The sequence below is a fragment of the Phocoena sinus genome, chromosome 1 (assembly GCF_008692025.1).
Source record: "Phocoena sinus isolate mPhoSin1 chromosome 1, mPhoSin1.pri, whole genome shotgun sequence".
Taxonomy (NCBI): Eukaryota; Metazoa; Chordata; class Mammalia; order Artiodactyla; family Phocoenidae; genus Phocoena; species Phocoena sinus.
This window is the reverse complement of record NC_045763.1, coordinates 107,458,005-107,479,693: the sequence shown is the minus strand read 5'-3', so window position 1 is coordinate 107,479,693 and position 21,689 is coordinate 107,458,005. Positions and strand designations below refer to the sequence as shown.

Below are 21,689 nucleotides of genomic sequence, written 5' to 3'. Positions count from 1 at the left end.
GTGGCATTATGATCATCCCAACCTGCATGTTCCAGCAGAATTTGGTTTCTGCAAAATATGAACCAATTTTAGGCCACAGAGAAGCAGTCCACATACAATAGCCTGTGGTAGATCATATTAGTAGTGGTCCCCAGCACAGCATGCTAGGTTATGTCCACACGCCTTTGTCATGTGATGTTCCTCCTCCTGCCATCAAAAAGTGGGGTCTATTTCTCTACCCCTTGAACCTGGGTTGGCTTAGTGACTTGCTTTGACCTAGAGAATGTGATGAAAATGCTGCTGTTGGAAGCGTTCAGGAGACTAGGACTTGAGAGGCCTTGCATTTCTGTTCTTGCCTTCCTAAAACCCCAAGACCACCTTGTTGTGAGGAAGCCCAGACTACCTTTCAGGGGGAGGAAAGGCCAAGTACAGGGGGAATGAAGATGCTAGTCACCACTGCCAGACACTTGAGAAAGGCTGTCTCGGACCCTCATTCCCAGTCAAGCCGTCAGACTGTAGAAACAATAAACGTTGGAGAGGGTGTGGAGAAAAGGGAACCCTCTTGCACTGTTGGTGGGAATGTAAATTGATAGAGCCACTGTGGAGAACAGTATGGAGGTTCCTTAAAAAACTAAAAATAGAACTATCATACGACCCAGCAAACCCACTACTGGGCATATACCCTGAGAAAACCATAATTCAGAAAGACACATGCACCCCAATGTTCATTGCAACACTATTTACAATAGCCAGGACATGGAAGCAACCTAAATGTCCGTTGACAGATGAATGGATAAAGAAGATGTGGTACATATATACAATGGAATATTACTCAGCCATAAAAAGGAACAAAACTGAGTTATTTGTAATGAGGTGGATGGACCTAGAGTCTGTCATACAGATTGAAGTAAGTCAGAAAGAGAAAAACAAATACCCTAAAAAAACGGTACTGATGAAGTTAGGGGCAGGGCAGGAATAAAGACGCAGACGTAGAGAATGTACTTGAGGACACGGTGGGTGGGAAGGGGAAGCTGGGACGAAGTGAGAGAGTAGCACTGACATATATACACTACCAAATGTAAAATGGATGGCTAGTGGGAAGCTGCTGCATAGCACAGGGAGATCAGCTCGATGCTTTGTGATGACCTAGAGGGGTGGCATAGGGAGGGTGGAGGGAGTCGCAAGAGGGAGGAGATATGGGGATATATGTATACGTATAGCTGATTTACTTTGTTATACAGCAGAAGTTAACACGCCATTGTAAAGCAATTATACTCCAATAAAGATGTTAAAAAAAAAGCTGTCAGATTATTTGAGTGATCCCAAGTGAGACCAACAGAAGAAACACCCAGTTTGCTAACATCCAGGATTGTGAGAAATAATAAACCATTGTTGTTTTAAGCCTTGAGTGGGCAAATGTTTTCTTAAAGGGCCAGAGAGTAAATATTTCAGGCTCATGGGCATCAACTCTGTCACAGCTACTCAACTCTGACCTGATAGCTCAAAGAAGATGCAGAAAATATGTTAGTGAATGAGCATGACTGTGCTTTTATAAAACTTTGTTTACAAATACTGGCAACTGGGCCTATGGGCTGCAGTTTGCTGACCCCTGTTTTAAGCCACTAAGTTTTATTTATTTATTTATTTTTAACATCTTTTTTGGGGTATAATTGCTTAACATTGTTGTGTTAGTTGGTGCTGTGTAACAAACTGAATCAGCTGTACATATTTAAGTCGCTAAGTTTTACAGTGGTGTGTCACATGACCAAAGATAACTGAAATAGCTTTATTTGAAATAAAAAATCAAGCTACTAGCTAAGAAGTATTTCTACATAATCTCTCTACAGAGGATCTTTTAGGTTATTGTATAGGAATAATTTCATTTATAGTTACTGCAACCAGTGAAATAGACTGATGTGATTAGTACACTCATTTAACTAATGAGTAAAATAAAGGTTCAGCAAGTTTGCTTGCCCAAGATTACATTGCAAAAAGTGGCAGAACCAATCCCACATTCCTTCCATTCAACCTTCCTAGCAGTATGCTAATACTGTGTTATTTTAGTAGGGAAGGGGATTGTAACAGGCCTGAGAGCCAGGGAAAAACAGGCAAAGGGGAAGAGACACAGTCTTTCCATTAACCAAAGGAAGCACTGCCCTGGGAGAAGCTAGTGAAGGCTAAGCTGCTACTCACCCTAGGCCTGCCTTGGAGAAGTAACACTGTGAAAGAATAAGGAATCAGGGCTTCCTTCAAGCATGGTATGCAAATGACCTCCGATTGAGGTGGGCTTGGGGTTGTAGACTCAGGCAGAAGACATAGAAAAATACATCTTTCTTGGCTGACAGTAAGAAGCAATGCACCTTTATTACTGAACAATTTTTTTTTTTCAATCAGAAAGAATGACAGGCATAGCAACACACTGAGATCCATAGACAGTGTCAGTGCAAGTGAGAGTGAAATGGGCTCTAGGTGACTCTGTACCCCACTGAGGAAAAGTTAACTAGACATAGACACATGGGCAAAGGCGATCTGAAAGGGCCAAGAAGAAAAATACCATAATACGCTCTTTTTCTGTCCTTTCCTTTTCTTTTCTTTTTTCTCCCTTTTTCTTTTCTCTTTCCTTCCTTCCTCCCTTGTATATTGTTATCTCCTTTGTCGAAAATTAATGGACCATATATGCATGGGCACCAAAAGCAAAGGCAACAAAAGCAAAAATAAACAAGTGGGACTACATCAAACTAATAAGCTTCTGTTTAGCAAAGGAAACCATCAATAGAATGAAAGGGCAACCTATGGGATGGGAGAATATATGCCTCCCTCCCTCCTTCCCTCTTTCTCTTTCTTTCTACAAACTTTCCAGAAGGAATGCAAGAAAAAGTCCCCAGATGCTTCAATCAACTTCTCAGAATTTTTTTTTAAATGCTCATTGCCGGGGTTCAATCCCTGGTCAAGGAAGTAAGATCCCACAAGCCACAAGGCACAGTCAAAAAAAAAAAAAGAAGAGCATTCCCTGTTTAAAAAAAAAAAGAAAGAAAGAAAGAAAAAGAAGAAAGACAAAAGGGTCAAGAAGATGATGACAAAGAGAAATATGAAGAAGATGAAGATTAAAAAAAATGATAATAAACAGTGTGGTTCCAGGGGCAGGTTTTTTCTTGTCTAGAAGTATTTAACTACTCATTACATAACCAATTTTAAAGAAAAAAAAAGGCGGGGGCGGGGAATGTAAGGCCATATGATTTGTCTTTAAACTGGACACTGTACAGTGTCTTTTCATGTTTGTAAAAATAACATACTATCAAGTGTGTCTTTAGATAGCCCTATCCTTAATGGTATTTTCAATAGCCAGTAACCTTGCCTGATAGAGTACAGGGGTTTAAATTAGCACAGAAATTTAAAGCAGGTTTTATTGGTACACAGCACAAATTACTTACAGATAGAGTTGGGATTTTTCCCATTTTCAATTGTCTTTGATTCAGCTTGTTCAAAATAATTGTTGTTCTGTTAATTGTATACCACGCTGTGATTGCAAATTAATAATAATAATAGTAGTAATAGGAATGGTTTTGTTGCTAACTTGATATTTCTAAGTAAATGCAAATGTTTTAATTAAAATAAGTTAGAAAAAAATGATTTTTCCCACAGTTAGGTGTAATTAAATAGGCAATTAAATGGAAGAAAATTTGATAAAACAACCATACATTACAGTTAGATTCATAGGATATGGTAGAAAGGTAAGAGCCTCTGAAGGTTGGATATGGACACAACAAAAATGTTAAAGAAAAAAAAAATTGGATATGAATCCTGACCACTTGCTAATTGTGGGAATTTAGGCAAATCTCTTAATTTTGCTGAGCATCACTGCCTCTGTAAAATGGGTATAATAATGCTTACCTCACAGAGCTTTCATATGGATTAAATGAAATAATCAGTGAACGTGGCCAACCTAATATCTTTTTCATAATAGGCATTTTCTTCAGCCCCCTTCTATTTTGCCCTAGTCCTTCAATTTTTACCTCAAAATTTTTTTTTTTTTTTTGCGGTACGCGGGCCTCTCACTGTTGTGGCCTCTCCCGTTGCGGAGCACAGGCTCTGGACGCTCAGGCTCAGCGGCCATGGCTCACGGGCCCAGCCGCTCCGCGGCATGTGGGATCTTCCCGGACCGGAGCACGACCCGCGTCCCCTGCATCGGCAGGCGGACGCTCAACCACTGCGCCACCAGGGAAGCCCCCAAAATGGAGACTCTTAATGCTCAAAATGAGTATGGTAGGCCCGTAGAATTTATAGATTTCACGTACACAATTACAAAGGCTAATTTTAAGTGACTCCAAAGCCCTTAACACATTCAAATCAAAAACTTTCTTCTACACCGTGCATGTGAACAACCTGTGCTTCAAGGCTGGTGTGAAAAGGCAACTCACTTAGCAAAGTACGTAAAACACCAAGCGACTAAAAGTTTTTGTGAAAAATAGCTCCCAAAAGAGAGTTATTTTCACTTTGGTGTTGTAATTTAGGTAGACCCCTAGCTAATGTTAGTGCAGAAATGATATATTATTATGAATACATTAATAATAATAATAATATGTACTGGGTGTTTATTCCTTGACAAGCTCTGGACTAAGAGCTTTTCTAATCTCATTTATGAGGTTGACACTGTTATTATACTCATTTTAATAGTATATTAGAACTTTCATTTCAGTGGAAGAATCTATCTTAATCATTTTACAAGTGACTTTAACTTGCAATTACAGAACTGTTAAAAGTATGAAGAGTTGATTAAATAAAATTAAAAAAAAAAAAAAAAGTATGAAGACTTGGGACTTCCCTGGTGGTGCAGTGGTTAAGAATCCGCCTGCCAATGCAGGGGACACGGGTTTGGGAAGATCCCACATGCCACGGAGCAACTAAGCCCGCAAGCCACAACTACTGAAGCTCATCCGCCTAGAGCCCGTGCTCCACAAGAGAAGCCACAGCAATGAGAAGCCCGTGCACCACAACAAAGAGTAGCCCCCGCCGGACGCAACTAGAGAAAACCTGCGCGTAGCAATGAAGACCCAATGCAGCGAAAAATAAATTAATTAATTAAAAAAAATTTTTAATTAAAAAGAAAGTATGAAGAGTTCACATAAGTATTTCAGTTATGATTTACTGCACTGTTCTGGGAAGGTGGGGAATTATATACTACATGCCACGGTGAAATTAAAGGGTCTATAATTTAAGGGAATTATGATCAGCAGGAGACCAAGAATTTAGCAAAGCAAGTCCCACAACCTCCTTACCTGCTGCATGACTTGTTCTAGGTACCATCTCCCCATCATCTTCTGCAAAATAATCTCTGTGGAGAGAAACACATCGTTAATTAATGAGATACCACCCCACACAGTGTCCAGTCCCTGGGTGGCAAGACATCTATTTTTATTTATTTCTCCACAATCATTAAGCTAGTACTATGTATCAGGGACAGTGTTAAGTGCTGGAAAGACAAAGACAAACCCCACAGGAAGGGTTTCTATCCTCAGTAGGTATTTGTAGAGACAGCCATTGGACAAACAGTTCCACAAGCACTGAATTACTACTGTAGCAAGTGCTATGAAGGAATATGCAGAGTAATTTAACTAGTAGAGAGGCTCAGAGGAACTCAGAGAAAAGAGCATTTAAGCTGAGAGGAAGAGAATGTCAGCCAGATGAAAAATGGGAACAGAAGAGTGTTCCATCATGAGGGAACAGCAAGGACCCTGAGTCAGGGAGGAACTTGGCCTGTTAGAGGAACAGAGAAAGCCAATCTTGCAACCAGACCATGCAGGGCCCTGAGGGATGGAGTAAGGATATGAGTTTTTTGTGCAGGTCAATGGGAAACCACTGAAGGATTTTAAATGAGGGAATGAATGGTAAGTGACCAGATTTAGACTTTAGATCATTCTGGCTGTTGAGTGACACTGTGTAGAGGGAACAAAAGTAGTTGGGGAAAGCAAGAAGTTGTGATAGTTTTAACTAAGGGATAGGATAGGAGAAATGGAGAGAAGCCAAAAAAAAAAAAAAAAAAAAAAAACCTAGATGTGTTTAGGAAGTAGAATTGACCTAGAAAACTTGGAAAACAGACAAAGTCCATTAATAGAAATGTTAAAAACACCATGATGCAGTAGCCAGAGGTGTATCTGTCCAGCACAGTGAAGGCCACCATTCCTAGCACAGAAGGGGAAAAAAGTCTCAAAATGTATTAACAAATACTTGTTAATCACCTACTATGTTTTTAGGCAACAGTTTTAAGCTCCACAAATGTAGCAGTGAACAAAACAGACCAAAATGCCTGCACTCATGGAACTAATATTATAGTAAAAGGAAACAAAAAAGCAAAATGTACAGTAGCAATTGGGGACAGATACTATAAAAAATTAATGTAGGGGGCTTCCCTGGTGGCGCAGTGGTTGGGAGTCCACCTGCCGATGCAGGGGACGTGGGTTCGTGCCCCGGTCCGGGAAGATCCCACATGCCGTGCAGCGACTGGGCCCATGAGCCATGGCCGCTGGGCCTGCGCATCCGGAGCCTGTGCTCTGCAGCGGGAGGGGCCACAACAGTGAGAGGCCCGCGTACCGCAAAAAAAAAAAACCTGCAAAGGCTTTGAGAATAAAGACCGTATCCTTAACCTTAAAAAAAAAAAAAAATTAATGTAGGGAATAGAGGTAGGGAATCCTGGAGCTATGGGGAGGAGAAGGGGATTGCAATTTTCAGGAGGCAAAGTTTCTCTGAGAAGCAATAATATGAGTATTTGGGCAGAGTCTTCTAAGCAGGGGACATCAAATGCAAAGGCTTTTAGGAGGGAGCATGCCAGAGCATTTCTGGAACAACAAGGAGGCCAGTGTGGCTGGGCAGACTGAGTAGCAGGAGGTGAGGTGAAGGAAATAATAGGAAAGTTGGGCAGAGGGCAGATTGTATAAAGCCTTTGGGACATTGACAGAAATTTAGTCACTGGAGTCTTGTGAGTCAAAAAAAAGAGGTGAACGGAGTGACGAATGTTTTGAAAGGTCTGGCTAATGTGTTGACAACAGACTCTCTGGGTGGGGAAGGCAGAAACAGGGAGGTGATTGCAATAATCCTACAGAGAGATGCTTTCAACATTTAGCTTATTCCTTAAACCCTTGGGTACTCCCAGTTAGTTGTTCTAAAAATAATTATATTGCCAGAGATTTAGAGGGCTTCTCTTTTTAAAAGCCAGAAGACATTTACAGAGAGGCAGAAGAGAGCCTGGCATTTATTCAGAAACTGTTGGTGTTCTTTCTTCTCTGCCTCAGGGCTGGATCTTGGCATAAATCTTCACTTTGTTAAGTTCCAGATGGACATGAAAGTACCAGACAGGGCACGCTGGACTATACCCACCACCTGGTGATTATTATTCAAAAGCAGATCACCAGCTTGGGGTTCTTCCAGGCCCTCTGTCTCTTCCCCTTCTCCACTTCTCATTAAAAACTTTCCCTGAGAGTGAAGAAGGAAAGAGATGAATGTACTACTTATGGATTTCCCTCTGTTGAGAAGAAGTAGAGCAAGGATTTTGAAACCATCAGCTAGAACAATGTCTTGAAAAATTTGTGGGGAAAAAAACTTATAATTAGCTGCTGCTATTCATGCATTTGATGGATTCCTTTGTGCTCAGCCCACAGACCTGGGTAACTGTGTATCTGCTGTCAGGAGCAAAGCCATTCCTCAGGCCAAATTCAGCCTATCCAAAAAAAAAAAAAAAAAAAAAAATTCAGCCTATCCAACAAGCTTGATTTGGTCAATACAAGGTTGATCCATTTCTAACGTCTCTTGCCAAATGAATGGGTCTGGCAATACTGGGCCTGCCTTCCCACACAGGGGGATAACCTGCTGCCTTTAAACAGAAGAGACATGTTCTCCAGTTTGCCACAGTTCCCGTCACTCCCTCTTCTTGTAATCCCAGCTCGTGCGCTCATTTATGATACTAGCCTGGCTCCTTACAGGTCTCTGAGGCTGTCACCCTGGTATAGATCAAATGCAGACAAAATTTTCATTTCTGCTTTAAGACACTGTCTTGGGTTACCTATTGGCTTCAGTACACAATTCATTAATTTGCGATGCTAAGCTACTAAGTCACTTTTACCTCTGGGCTTCCGCTTCCTTAAATATGTGTAAAAGACACGCATGAATTTCTAAGGTTCCTTGCAGTAATTACACAATTCTATTCTCCTAGTTGCTAACAGTATTAAAACCCATTTTAATACTTTCCAAGGATGGGGGAACTTTCCAGACATGATCTCATTCAATTCTCCTTGCTCCGAAGAGTCCATATTCTAGACCAGGAGCAAGTTACAACAAGGCAATGCATATGCCACAAGATACTTCACCTTCTCCCCAACCCCACACTCACCCTGAGCTGGCTGCCTGCCTATGAAGCAATACCAGAAGGGTAGACAGGTCACTTTGGATGAATACTGAGTTAATGGGCTTTCTGTAGTCTCAGGAGATTTTTTAAAAATCACTTTAACTCTGTTAACAGCTCAAGTTCCCTCTCATATTGCCAGAGAGTGGGGCTCACTCAGCTGCTTCCGAAAGGTTGGTAAGGAATTTGATGCTTCCCCAGAGAAGGGGCACATGGTGAAGAAACACAGGGTATATGTCTAGGGGATTGCAATTTGTGACAATATCTGATAAACCAAAATGCAAAGAGAATTGGGGTATGCTAGAGACAGACTCCAAGCCTGGCCACACAGACACAGACACACACACACACACACACACACACACACAGAGCGGTAACATATGTTGGTAAATTTTTCTCTATTACCCAAGCCCAGAAAAAATTGTATACCCTTGTCCTAGTTTCTCAAATTCAAGTGTTTCTAGTTGTTTTTTTTTAAAAAAAACATCAGTCAATGAATGACTGATGCTCAGCTAGCATGTGGTTCACCAGGGCACTTACAGCTCTCCTGCATAGATGTACATATATAATCTTTCCCCAAAGATACTTCTATCTTATCAATACATGTTACCTGCATGTTTTACCTTACATGCTTTTCTTGTATAAACGAACTAAACTCTCCCTCAGTGAGCCTTATCTTTTTGCTCGCTACCTCACCAATGTGTCAATACTGATACCAATTCCACTAAAATCATACTTACTAATTTTTTTTTTTTTTTGGCCGCACTGCACGGCACGCGGGATCTTAGTTCCCCAATCAGGGATTGAACCTGCACCCCCTGTAGTAGAAGCTCGGGGTCTTAACCACTGAACCACCAGGGAATTCCCCATACTTACTAATTTTTGCTGATACACTCTCCTGCTTAATTTGAAGAACCAAACAGTTTCCAAGTACAACCCACCTACCAGCTGTTCACCCACTTAATTTCTGCCTGGTGTATTACCCACATTTTCCTGACTTGCTGATAAGGAGCTCTGAAGATACTGGACCCAAACAATACATCAACATTCAATATCCCACAGTACTAGCTTTTCCTACAGTTTTCCAGGGTGATTAGGTTGAGGATGATCAGAAAATAACTGCTCCTCTCAGAGCTGTCTGCTACGTTCTGATACTCTGATGCTGTCAAACTGTGCTCTGGTGATTTCTTCCAGTAGTTTTCTAAGTATGGTAGTTTCAGTTACATTAGGACTAGCCAAGCACTCAATTTTGCTTTTCTTGAAAATGGCCATTCATATGGCTCCTTTCCAAGATGTGAGCAGCTCACTGGTCCCACTAGTTTGGTCTCTCATAACATTGGGAGGAGGGGTCGAAACTTGGGTCCTTCCTTACCAAAGGGTAACACCAAGATGGAGTCTGCAGAGGGATATTTTCTATAAGGCAGCCATTGACCATCCTTTGCAAACTGCGTATTTGGTGTTATTGCCTTGTATTTTGGTCTGTTTAATTTGTGGACTGAGAAAAGTAATGGATCGTGTTAATGGACCATATTATTCATGAACAAGGGCAAGATGGCAATCATACAACTTCAACATTACAAAGCAGGTCTGCAACAATTCTTTGAACACTACGAGATACTAGTATCGCAGACCAAAACCACCCCAAACTATATCTAAGGAGCTGTTGTCTGTCGAGGCCCCATTAATTTCCTTTCCTTGGTCAGCCTATTAAGATGACTAACCTAGGGCTACTTCTTCCCGTAAGAGTGTCCAAACCCCCAAAGTAGCGGTTGCTTTTTCAGGCTGCCTCCCGAAGGCAATCACATACACTCAGGCCGTCGGGGCACCACACCGTCTGCTCCCCACCCCCCACTTTATCGAGCGCCACCACCCTTCCTTCACGGTGAGGCTGAGGAACAAAGGCCATCTCCCAGAGGCACTTTCTGTCTCTCAAACTCCTTCTTTTTCTTTTTTTTTTTGTTTTTTTTTGTTTTTTTTTGCGGTACACAGGCCACTCACTGTTGTGGCCTCTCCCATTGCAGAGCACAGGCTCCGGACATGCAGGCTCAGCGGTCATGGCTCACGGGCCCAGCCGCTCGGCGGCATGTGGGATCTTCCCGGACCGGGGCACGAACCTGCGTCCCCTGCATCGGCAGGCGGACTCTCAACCACTGCGCCACCAGGGAAGCCCTCAAACTCCTTCTTATATGCCTTTCTCATTATGAACAAAAGTTCAGGAGGAGGAAAAGCAATCTGCCATACCAGCACTTAGAGCAAAAAACTCGGCCTTGGTTGCTATTTTTAGAGTTTTTCGTTCCATTTCATAAACATTTATTGAGAAGTTGCTTGTATGACAAGCTCCAAAAGCATAAAGGTGAAAAAGAAATGCCCTGAAATCAAGGTGCTCAGAGTTGTCTACTGGGGGAAGTGGACAGGATTCAAAGAGATAATGAGTAGAAGGATGAGATTGAAAACAGAAATCTCAGAACGTAAATGAGGCAGCAATTATTTTGTCCCGATGAGAAGTGGGGGGTCTAGGAAATCTACAGAAAACAGAGAACACTGAATTCAGCCTTGGAGGATAGGTATGAATACATAAAGAAACATGACAAAGGTCCCCAAATAGGAAAATAAAGGGTGTGTTCAGGGCTTTATTTTGCTCCCCCCAAGCTGAGTAAGTATTAACTGCTCCTCAGGACCCCTTCCAACTTCCTTTTTACCTTTCCCCTCCTCAAGCCTTCCTCCCCCAAACTCTAACCCTGAGGCAGGAGTATTAGGGGGAGTCAAAGGGAAAACCAGTTCTTCATCTACACTTCCCTCCTCAAACACTACAGCTTCATCTAACTACTTAGAATCCCTAAAGGTGATTTAAAATAATGTCAGCAAGAAAGGATTAGGGCTAAGATTTATACCAGAGTAAAAATGTGTACAGATACAGGCTATACAGAGTAGCAGCGAATCCAGAGGAGTAAAAAGGCTGGGGGGTTACGATGGTAGAAAATACAAGTGAATATCTTCCTTTTTTAAAATTTCTTACTATTTTTATACTAAAAGGTTAATTCTTCTTTAAAAAGTTAAGGAACATATTCCGATCTATTTACGCTGGTCTTCTTTCAAGGCCCTTGATAAAAGATAAAATATGTAAGGGATTGGTCTCAGTGTGGCCGTCTTAGATAGGGGGGGATATGCAGTACGACAGGAAGATTGCCCAAGTTTGCTGTTTACTGGGGCCCAAACACACACCCTGTTCTAATTCCATATTTTTAAAGCTCGTTTGACATGAATTTCTAGATTCTGATTCAAATAAAAGAAATCTTTCTAATGTTCAAGCATCTCTTTTTCATGTTTTAAATTTATATCCACAATCAACCCTTGCAGATATAAATGGGCCAGAAGGACGAGGAGAACTGTGGCCTACTTTCTTTAATACGTGATGCTCCAGCTCTGAGGATTTTTGAATGGTAGGGTTTCACAAGTAGTGCCAACTTAGAAACAAAGACATCTACAGGTAATAGTCTTCAGACTGCCTGTGCGTAACTTTACAGTTCAACGTGTTTTCTTACACTGGAATTTTCCTCAGCACTAATCTTGAATTAAACGACCATTATCATTATATTGTGGACAACCATTGCCACCCACCACCATTTATTGACTGACTGATACTTTCTGGGCATTATGTCATTCAATTCTCACAAAATTCAGTAGGTACTGTTACCCCTATTTTACAGATGAGGAAACAAGAGGCCTAGAATGATGAAGTAATTTGCCCAAGATTATCCAGCTAGTTGGTGGTAAGCCTGAACCTGAAAGCTGTATCTGGCTGACTCCAAACTTTTACTCGTCCAATATGCCCTATTTCTACCCACACTTTTGCCAGGAGCCTCCTTTGTATCCGCCTGGACTCCAGGGAAATGACCCCTGAGAAAGCGAGGTGAAGGGAAGTGTGGGCAGTGCTGCTGTGGGGAAGAGAGGCAATTTAGACTTAAATCCTGACACAAATTTGTTTCTTGGGACACCAACTCATCCCCAATACATACAGAGCTCACAATGGAGTATTTGAGTACTGGTGTAACAGATGCCATGTGACAAATGAATTAAAATCCTAAAAAGGAATTGGCAAGTATGACTTTTTACATAGGTTCTACCCTGAAAAGTGAGTCATCCACTATTTTATACTTCCCTATCTCTACCCACATTCCTCCAAATATTCATGCCTCCCCTGAATCCTTTCTGTAATAACACTTGGCATTGTCCCTAAAAGACAAAGGGAAAAGCTGACAGCCAGGAGAGGCGATGGAAATCGACACAATCAAAATTGGGAAGGCCATTAGTGAACAAGCTCTGAGACTTCTCAGATCTTTTTTTCTCTTGCCAAGAGAGACACTGAGTATATCTTCTCTGCTCCAAATATTGCCAATATCCCCCATTTGGCAACAGAATTGCAAAAACATACATTCAAATGCAAATAGGGTAGAAGTCACAGATGCAGAGCACAAGACTGTTGTATAATAAATACAGCGAGATTATAATTTTTTTTCTCATCTCAAGACCTATCATTATAACCTCTGCAAGCTAGAATGCTTAACTGGCAAAGCCCCTCAGAACAGAGAAAGCATTACTTGTGAGTCTCCCTCTGCATGCTGACTAAGTGTGAGCTGACTTGGCATGGGCACAGTACCATCCACTTTTCTCCAGTACAGGCTGCAATTACACCCTTCACTCAACAGGATCTATTCACTGAGTGTGGCCGTGGCCAGATGGAACTCTGGGAGGCAGTTTTCTATAGTGCTAAGTCCTCTACAGCTACCGGGAGCTACAAGCATCACTGTGCATCACTATGCACCTGCAACAACTTGAGTTTTATGACTTATTTTCCTCCTGCACCGTCTTTATCCTAAAAGGAACTAACATTTTTCATGCTGCTATTCCTCAAGGTTCAGAGAAACCTCTTAAACAGATAAAAGGCAGTTCAAATAGTTATTTTCCTCACTTTGCCTTATGAGGTTATTAGACATGCAAATATCTAATAAATTCTCTTCCCTGTCCCCTGCATCAGCCAAGACACGGACACCATGCTTTCAAAAGAGATGTGAAAATAATCTTCTCTGAATTTGGCCACATCACTCAGGGATGGTATATGGTCTCTCCACCTACTTCTGAAACTTAGCTTGTGCTTTTTACTCTTGGTCCCGGCAATGCAGTTTTCATTAACAACCACTATTCACAAGGCACTGGGGAATGCCGAGGCTGTGGCTCAGTCTATCTCAGAGCCCCTGACCAAACATCAAGAGATAGATGATTTTTTTTCTGTTTTCACCTGATCTTTTATTTGCATAATCTTTTACTTTTTCCTTCCTTTATAGTGCCTGATTTTAAGGATTTTTAAAGAATTATGTGTTCTTTCCAGAAATTTTGGAAAGGAGAAATGTGTACAGGAAAAATAAAAAATGCTACCACTTAAAGGCAACATTGAGAAAGATTTTCATGTATTTCGTTTTAGCTGTTCTTCAGTTTATATGCCTGTGTGAATTCCACAAAATAGAAATAACACTGAACATGCAATTTAGCATCTTGATTTTATTCCTATTATTGAAATGAGAGGTTTTGAGGATTGTACTTTTAGGGGAAGAGGAAGAGTCAGGGGAGGAGGAGAAAAGCTGCCCATTAACCTGCCCAATATTAGAAAGAATGAATCTAGAGTCTTCCTTCTCAGTGTGGTTTTACAATGTACTGGAACAAAACTTATAGAATCCCAGAGGATAATAAAATTAACTGAGGGTTACCAAGGGTGGGGGACTGTTAAAGCAGTAAGTGATTCTAAAGCAGTGCTGAAAATGATTCGAACAGCTGACCCTGAGGTCTCGGGTCAGTAGGGAGATGAATGAGGAGCAGATGGCCTGGAAGATATGAAGGAGTAAGTGATAAGGTAAACTGAATATTCAGAAAGAATGAAGAGATGGAGGAATTGACCTTGTGGTCAGGGAATATAATTTCAGTGTTAAGGATCTTAAGGATAGAGAACTTGGTGTGAGGATGAGCTACAAAGGATGGCTGTGTTCATGGTGTGCTGAAGTGATTTAGAGTTAAGGAACTGTGAGGTCAAGTTACAGCAGTAATATATACTTGTGCATTGTGACCTGTCTAGAATGTCAGCACCCTGAAGGCAGGGTTTTTATATCATTCACTGTCAGCTACCCAGCATTTAAGAATTCTAGATCGTAACAGGAATTTGATGTATATTTCTTAAACAACGAAAAAATACCATTTGAATGTATAATGGCATCAAGATTTGATAACCTGCTGTATCCATTCCATCGTAAAGAGACACCTACCAAACAGATATTCACATGAGCCTTGCAGGGAATGTTCTCTAGAAAGTTCTTAACTGAGGATCTGCTATGTGCTAGAAATATTGTAAGATACTGAAGATTTAGAGACAAAAGACAGTGCCTTCTTCCAATAAACTTATAGAGTATGTAAAATACCAAGTAAACTAACTAGCCACATGCAGTAACAGAGAAGGCAGAGTGTGCTCTGGCTATAGAGAACATCCAGAAGTAGGTTCCAAAAATAATTCCAGAAGGAGATAGTGCTGAAACTAACCTCTAAAGAATAAAAAAAAGTTATCCTAGCAAAGGCAACGCTAGGTGTGTAGGCGGGAACAACTGGTATATTAAGGCCCACTCATAATAATTTTAGCTCAGTTTGAGTAAAGAGACACCAGCTCCCTAGGTCTTCTGGCAATAACTCTGCCCCCCAAGGCACCAATAATCTGGAAATCTATAAATAATGCATAGAAGAATCTTTTCTAAGACCAACTCAGTTCCAAACTTTACATGTTGTCACTTGGTAGAATAAATGTAAGTTTCTTTCTGCTATAAAAACATATACTGACTTAGCTTTAAAGCAGCATATAAGGGGTATTATCCATAATCCCATAACCAAATGCAGCATCTATTTTTTTCTCTCCTTGCAATAGACATCCTAATATGTTTGCAGAAATTTGAAGTAATTTATATCCACTTTTACTTTCTTATATGGAAATTTTCTGTTTATCATTTCAGGAAACACTTTAGGATGGTAACAGAGATTAATAGCAATAGTGAAGCATTTTACCCTGGAGAGGCTAAAAGTTGAGAACGTTGCTACTGATTCACCTGGGATTATCCTAGGATATGCCATTTTATGTCAGTGTGCCTCCACTTCCCCTTCTGCAATATAGGGACTCAGGTCTTGAAAAAGATATTTAAATGGAATGAAATATCCTTCATTTTAATATGAGTTATATGAGTCTAAATCCTGAGCAATTTGCAATGTATTTTCAAGAACTAGAAGTGTTTGACACAGTTATTCTACTTCTGAACATCTACCATTCAAAAATAATCCCATGGAAGAAGATGCTTTATGCACCTAGAGTTTATCAAGAATTACTTATAATGGTTAAAAACTGGAAACCTAAAGGACTCACTATAGGGTAATGATTAAGTAAAGTATTATAATATGACATGACGTTATTCCACATTATGAATAATAATGCTCCACATTATGAAGTGGAAAATATATTCTCAAATTGTATGAAGTGCTAGAAATGACTCAATTTTCTTTGTCCGTCAATGCTTTCTACATATCAGCAGTTATTGCTTCTTTACACTCTTCTACCTTGGCCAGGATAAGTAGACACCAGGTGCAGGTTACCTCTTCCCTAGGTGGCCTTGGAAAAGCAAAGGGAGAAAGAAGTTTCTGCAGAATGGAACACACAGAAAGAAAAGGAGATAATGAGATAATGGAGATAATGAGACAGATTAAGGGAAAACGTATTAGAAACTACTAAAATGCTATGAAAAATACAAGTTGTTGTTATAATAAATAGTCTATGACTAGTGAAGTGCTTCAGTCATGAAAAAAAAAGAAAATTCAGATCATGCTTGTCTTGATGATCATAGAGCTCAGAAGATGTCCTGAGACAGAGGAAAACAAGTCCTCAGTGCTTCTGAATGTTTTAAAATAGAATTGGATAGAGCTACCTTGGGTCACCATGACATCTCTTTTATTCTGGACTTTCTTCTAACTTTAAATGCTATTTGAATTTTTGCCAGGGACAACTTGTGGAATGTTCTGAGCCCAGTTTGGAATTTTATTTATAGAACAAAATTTCAATTTCTCTGCCCATTTCAATAGGAGCAGTGTCCCAGTGCATCTACTGAATGGATGGATACTCCACACAGCCTTGTATAAATTACCCCTGAGCCACCCAGAATGCAGAGGGCCCTGTGATGAAGGTCAGCCAACTTATCCTTTCAGAGACAGAAATAACCACTTCCCAGACTTCTGGTATTTTACATCCAGCCTTAGCATGTAAGCTGCTAGAAGAAGGGGGTCCAGTCTGATCTAGTGTATAGGAAATAAGAAAGTGGGAGTGAAAGCACTGATTGAGATAAATTTCTCAAGCCTAAATCCAAGTATAGGCCTATTTAAAAGCAGATCAGAGTTGCAAAGGCAGAGATTTTCCTACCCCAAATGCAGAAAATTAATCACTAGAAGTGCTGAGTGTTAAATAGGAAATCCAATGTCCAAACATGTTTCAATTATAGAATTATGAAAAGTAGCATTTTCCTAATAAAAAGCGCTGTAAGCAAAGATACCAGAATCAACCAGACCTTCCTGCTCCAACGCCTGCTTAACCTTTCTAGCTTCAGCTGCCACATCTATCAAATGGGGAGAAATGCCATCTCTGGTTGTAACTATGTGTTAGTAAACAGGACTCTCTGCTAACTCACCACGAATTCAAAGAGAAATAAATGTCCTTGCTTCCTTTAGGCTGAGAGTTAATACTGAGCAGAATAATTGCAACTAAGCTTTAAAAGGGTATCTTTTAAATGCAATATAACTGGGGTAAATGGGCGTTTTGTCCTACTTGAAGGCTACACTTTAACCATGTGGGAGAGGAGAAACAAAATAAAGAATTTTAAAATTTTGAGACCAAATCACTATTTTTCTTGGATGCTACTTCCCTTCTCCAAATGTTCACAGCCATGGCAGGCAAATACAATCAATGCTTGCATTTTATTAAATCAAATTACAGGGTAAGAGAAAACAAAACAAAACAGACTAATTAATTTGCTTTCCTTTCCTAACCTTCAATCTTAAAGGTAGCCCCTAAATAGTTCAAGTTCTCTTTGTCTTGAGTTGTTTGTTCAGGGAAGTTGTATAAGGTTCATATACGATTTATCTGACTTTTATTCAGCTTTCCTATATGCTAGAAACAAGAAAATGTCCATGTAAAAGGGGAGGAGAATTAGTAATGCCTTTTCCAGCATTAACAGTGTGGCAGGCTGAATAAGGGCTCTCCAAAGAAGTCCACATTCCTAATCTCTGGAACCTGTGACTTTACCACTTTCATGGCAAAAGGGACTTTCAGATGTGATTAAGGATTTTGAGACGGTGAGATTATCCTGGAGTACCCCATTGGGCCCAATGTCATCACAAGGGTCCTTGTGAGAGATACACAGGAGAGTCAGAATGAGAGAGGAGGAGGTGGGATGAAGGAACAGAGGCTGGAGTGATGTCATTGCTGGAAAGGGACCATGAACCAAGGGATGTGGACAGCCTCTTTAAGCTAGAAAAAGGCAAGGAATGGATTCTTCCCTAGAGCCTCCAGGAGAAACACAGTCCTGCTGACACCTTGATTTTTGCCTAGAAGACCAATTTTCAGACTTCTGACCTCCAGCATTGCAAGATAATAAGTTTGCGTTGTTTTAAGCCACTAAATTTGTGGTAATTTGTCATAGCAGCAAAAGGAAACTAATACAAACGGGGATTCTGAAACACTCACACTGCTCTAGGGAGTTGCTAGTCCAGATACATGAATGCTAAACATTTAGAGCAGCAGAAGCTGTTTGTCTGTTGATACTAGACTAACGAAGCGAGCAAATCACCTTCATCATCAGGTTCCTCATCACCTCCATGAGTATATTCCTTGGACAACTCTTTCCCGATTCATGGATATCAGTTCGGTTAGGGACCAAACTAGCTCATTAATTTGCTATTCCAGAAAAAACCACGCTCTCTCCAAATGATTTAACCAAAGAGACTGACAACAGTCAGGCAACATCCCTGGGAAAAAATACTCCCATTGACTTGTAGAGGGCAGATGAAATCCAGCTGGGAGTAGGAGATATTTGAGAACTCAAATACTCAGCACCCTGTCCTTTGTGGGTAGACTGAGCAAGATAAAGGATATGGAGGCTCATGTGAAGAACCCCTCAGAGAGGGGAATTTCCAGAACTGCCAAGAATGAAATTTGGGGATAGAATATACTCTTAAACTTACTCATAAGCTTAATCACAGTCAGGATAAGTAGCTGGGTTCAGAAGCAACTCAGAAACCAAGTCACCTACAAGACTCAATTCAAGTGAAGCAGCTAAGAGAATAGGTTTTGGAATTAGATAGTTCCAGGCTATATTTCTTCCTCAGCTGTGTGTGTTACCTGGTCAAATTTTAAATCTAAACTTCAATTTTCTTGTCTTAAAAATGACTATAATAACATTTACTTCAGACCTCATAGGGCTGTGAGCATTAGGTGAAATAAAGTACACAAAGGGATTAACACAAAAGCTAACAAATGCAAGCTTAATATAAGTGGTAGCTTTAGAGTTAATTTTTATTCTTTGAATCCTCCAGGTTGTGCTCCTCCACTGTGCTCCCAGAACTGCCAAAGCATATGTCTGCCCTAGCCTCTATTAGAATTACAGACAACAAAGTCAAACCCTCAAAGGCAGAAATTGTCTCTCTCATTCATTGTTTTACTCTTAGCATTCAGCACAGTGCCTCACCTGTATTGGGCTCACATTTAAAATAAATGTTTATGAACTGATCTTAGCTTCCAGTTAGGAAGTATCTGAGACATCAGTTACAATATATGATTACAGGATTTTTCCATCTGTGACCCACTGGGTGGTGAAATAATTGAGTCACACAAGCATTTTTTTTTTAAAAGGAAAAGAATAGGGTGGGGAAAGAGCAGAGTACAAAACACATAGTAAGGTTAACTATTGTTACATGACACATTTGTTTCAGTTATATATGGGAGTGTACTTGGTTGGAATGTAAATACATTTCTTATTGAGGGTAGGGATAGAAAAAAATTGTGAACATAATGACCCTTCTACTTCAGCAACATTTGTTATTTTCTGTCTTTTTCACTTCAGCCATTCATTTTTTTTTAAATTTACTTTTAGCCATGTTGGGTCTTCGTTGCTGTGTGCAGGCTTTCTCTAGTTGCGGTGAGCAGGGGCTACTCTTTGTTGAGGTGCACGGGCTTCTCATTGCGGTGGCTTCTCTTGTTGTGGATCATGGGCTCTAGGCGCGTGGGCTTCAGTACTTGTAGCACACGGTCTCAGTAGTTGTGGCACACGGGCTTAGTTGCTCCGTGGCATGTGGGATCCTCCTGGACCAGGGCTCGAACCCTGTCCGCTGCATTGGCAGGTGGATTCTTAACTACTGCACCACCAGGGAGGTCCCCATTTCAGCCATTCTGATAAGTACATAGTGGAATAGCATTGTGGTTCTAATCTACATTTCCCTAGTGACCAGTGATGTGGAGCACCTTTACGCTTTATCTCAGCCCTTTGAATATCCTCTTCATAACCACTTTAGAAAATTATTTGAAAGTATCTACAAAAGATGAACATGCATTTCCTATTACCCAGAAATTCTGTGTATTTACCCAAAAGAAATGTGTGCATATGGTCACCAAAAGACATGTACAGGAATGTTCATAGCAATACTATTCATAATAGCCCCAAATGCTCATTAACAACAGAATGGATAAATACATTTGATATATCTACACACGATAGGATCCTATATAGAAGCAAGAATGAATGAACTACAACTACACACGATGTGGAAGATTTGCACAACATAAGATTGAGTGAAAGAAGCCAGATACGAAAGAGTACACAGTGGATAATTTCACTTACATAAAGTTCAAAACCAGGCAAAACTAATCTATTGTGTTAAAAGTTAGGATAATGGTTATCCTTGGCGTCATGAGGGCTTCAGGGTTGCTGGTTCTTGATCTTAGTGTTCATTACATGGGTATGCTCAGTTTGTGAAATTAATTGAACTATACACATATGATTTGTGATTTTTCTAACTTATTTCTGAATTTGTCTGAAACGGCTATATCTAAAGTTCAAACAAGTTAATAAATAATACTTTGTTTTAAGTGTGAAAACACTGATAAAGAGCAAGAATCCCTGATACACTCACCCTCATTACCATCAAGTGGTCACCTAGTGTTTGCTTGAATAATTATAGGCAAGGTCGGGAACCTATTTACTGTCCAGGCAGGTCACTTGTTAGAAAGCTGTTCCTTTACAGTAAGCCATAACTTGCATCTTCACAACTTGCTCCAGTTTGCTGTACTGTCCTCCTAAGAGATTCCAAATCGATCTAATTGATCTAATCCCTCTACCACCAGCTGCTCTTCAAATATTTGAAGGGAACTACCATATCCATGTCCCCACCCCAAGTCTTTACTTCTCCAGACTAAAGAGCCCCTGGTCCTTTGGTCACCCCTCAAGTATGGTTCTCAGTCCCCTCGTGTCTCTTGATTGCACTCCTTTTATCTAGTGATGCTCGGAACAGAGCACTAGCCTCTAGGAGAGGCCTGTGAAGAGCAGAAAAGAGCAAAAAGTAAATCTAGATAGTGAACTTCTTATCAATACCCTCTAATCTTCAATATGCCCTTTCTTCCAAGTTCACATTATACAGTTCTCTCCTGTTGAACAATCAACTAAGATCCGCCAGGTCTTTTCCAAAGTACTGTTAAGCCCCACATTTACCTTCTGTGTTAGTACAGTCTGCCCTCTGTTAGGACTCAGAACACGTATCTGGCCCCGCTCCAGTTCTCCAAAGCTAAATCTTGGAGATGGAGGCCTACCTGTTACAGAAACACCTCTGAATAGCCTTTCCATCACCCTTCCCCCTTAAAAACAAAAATGAAGTCTTTGTCTCAAGACATCATCTCTTATCCTTGAATGAGCCCCATTTTAAAGTATATTGGGGGTGGGGGGGAAGCAACGGGGCATGGAGGAAACACAATTCCACCGTGCATCTCCAAAATCTGACCTAAAAGCAACTGTCACCCCGACCTCGACAAAGCCTGAGCAATGACGGGCACCCTGGTTTGTTTCTTTCTCCTTTCCTCTCCCAGCATCAGTTCCAACTGGAGACTCTGGAGATGAGCATTGCAGGCTCTGCTCACTCAGTCCGTTGCCTTTGTGTGACTAGTAGAGGTTGAGTAGGAAAACGTGTCAGGGTGAGAAGGAATCTG

The 21,689-nt window shown here is 40.7% G+C and overlaps 1 protein-coding gene across 1 annotated transcript in view; it reads right to left on the bottom strand.

Moving 5' to 3' along the window:
* LOC116752630 (myomegalin-like) overlaps nucleotides 1-21,689 on the bottom strand; it is a 225,454-nt gene that overhangs the window by 167,453 nt on the left and 36,312 nt on the right. The window contains 1 exon segment of the mRNA XM_032629403.1: nucleotides 5,256-5,311. Within this exon segment, the coding sequence (XP_032485294.1) occupies nucleotides 5,256-5,311 (56 nt within the window).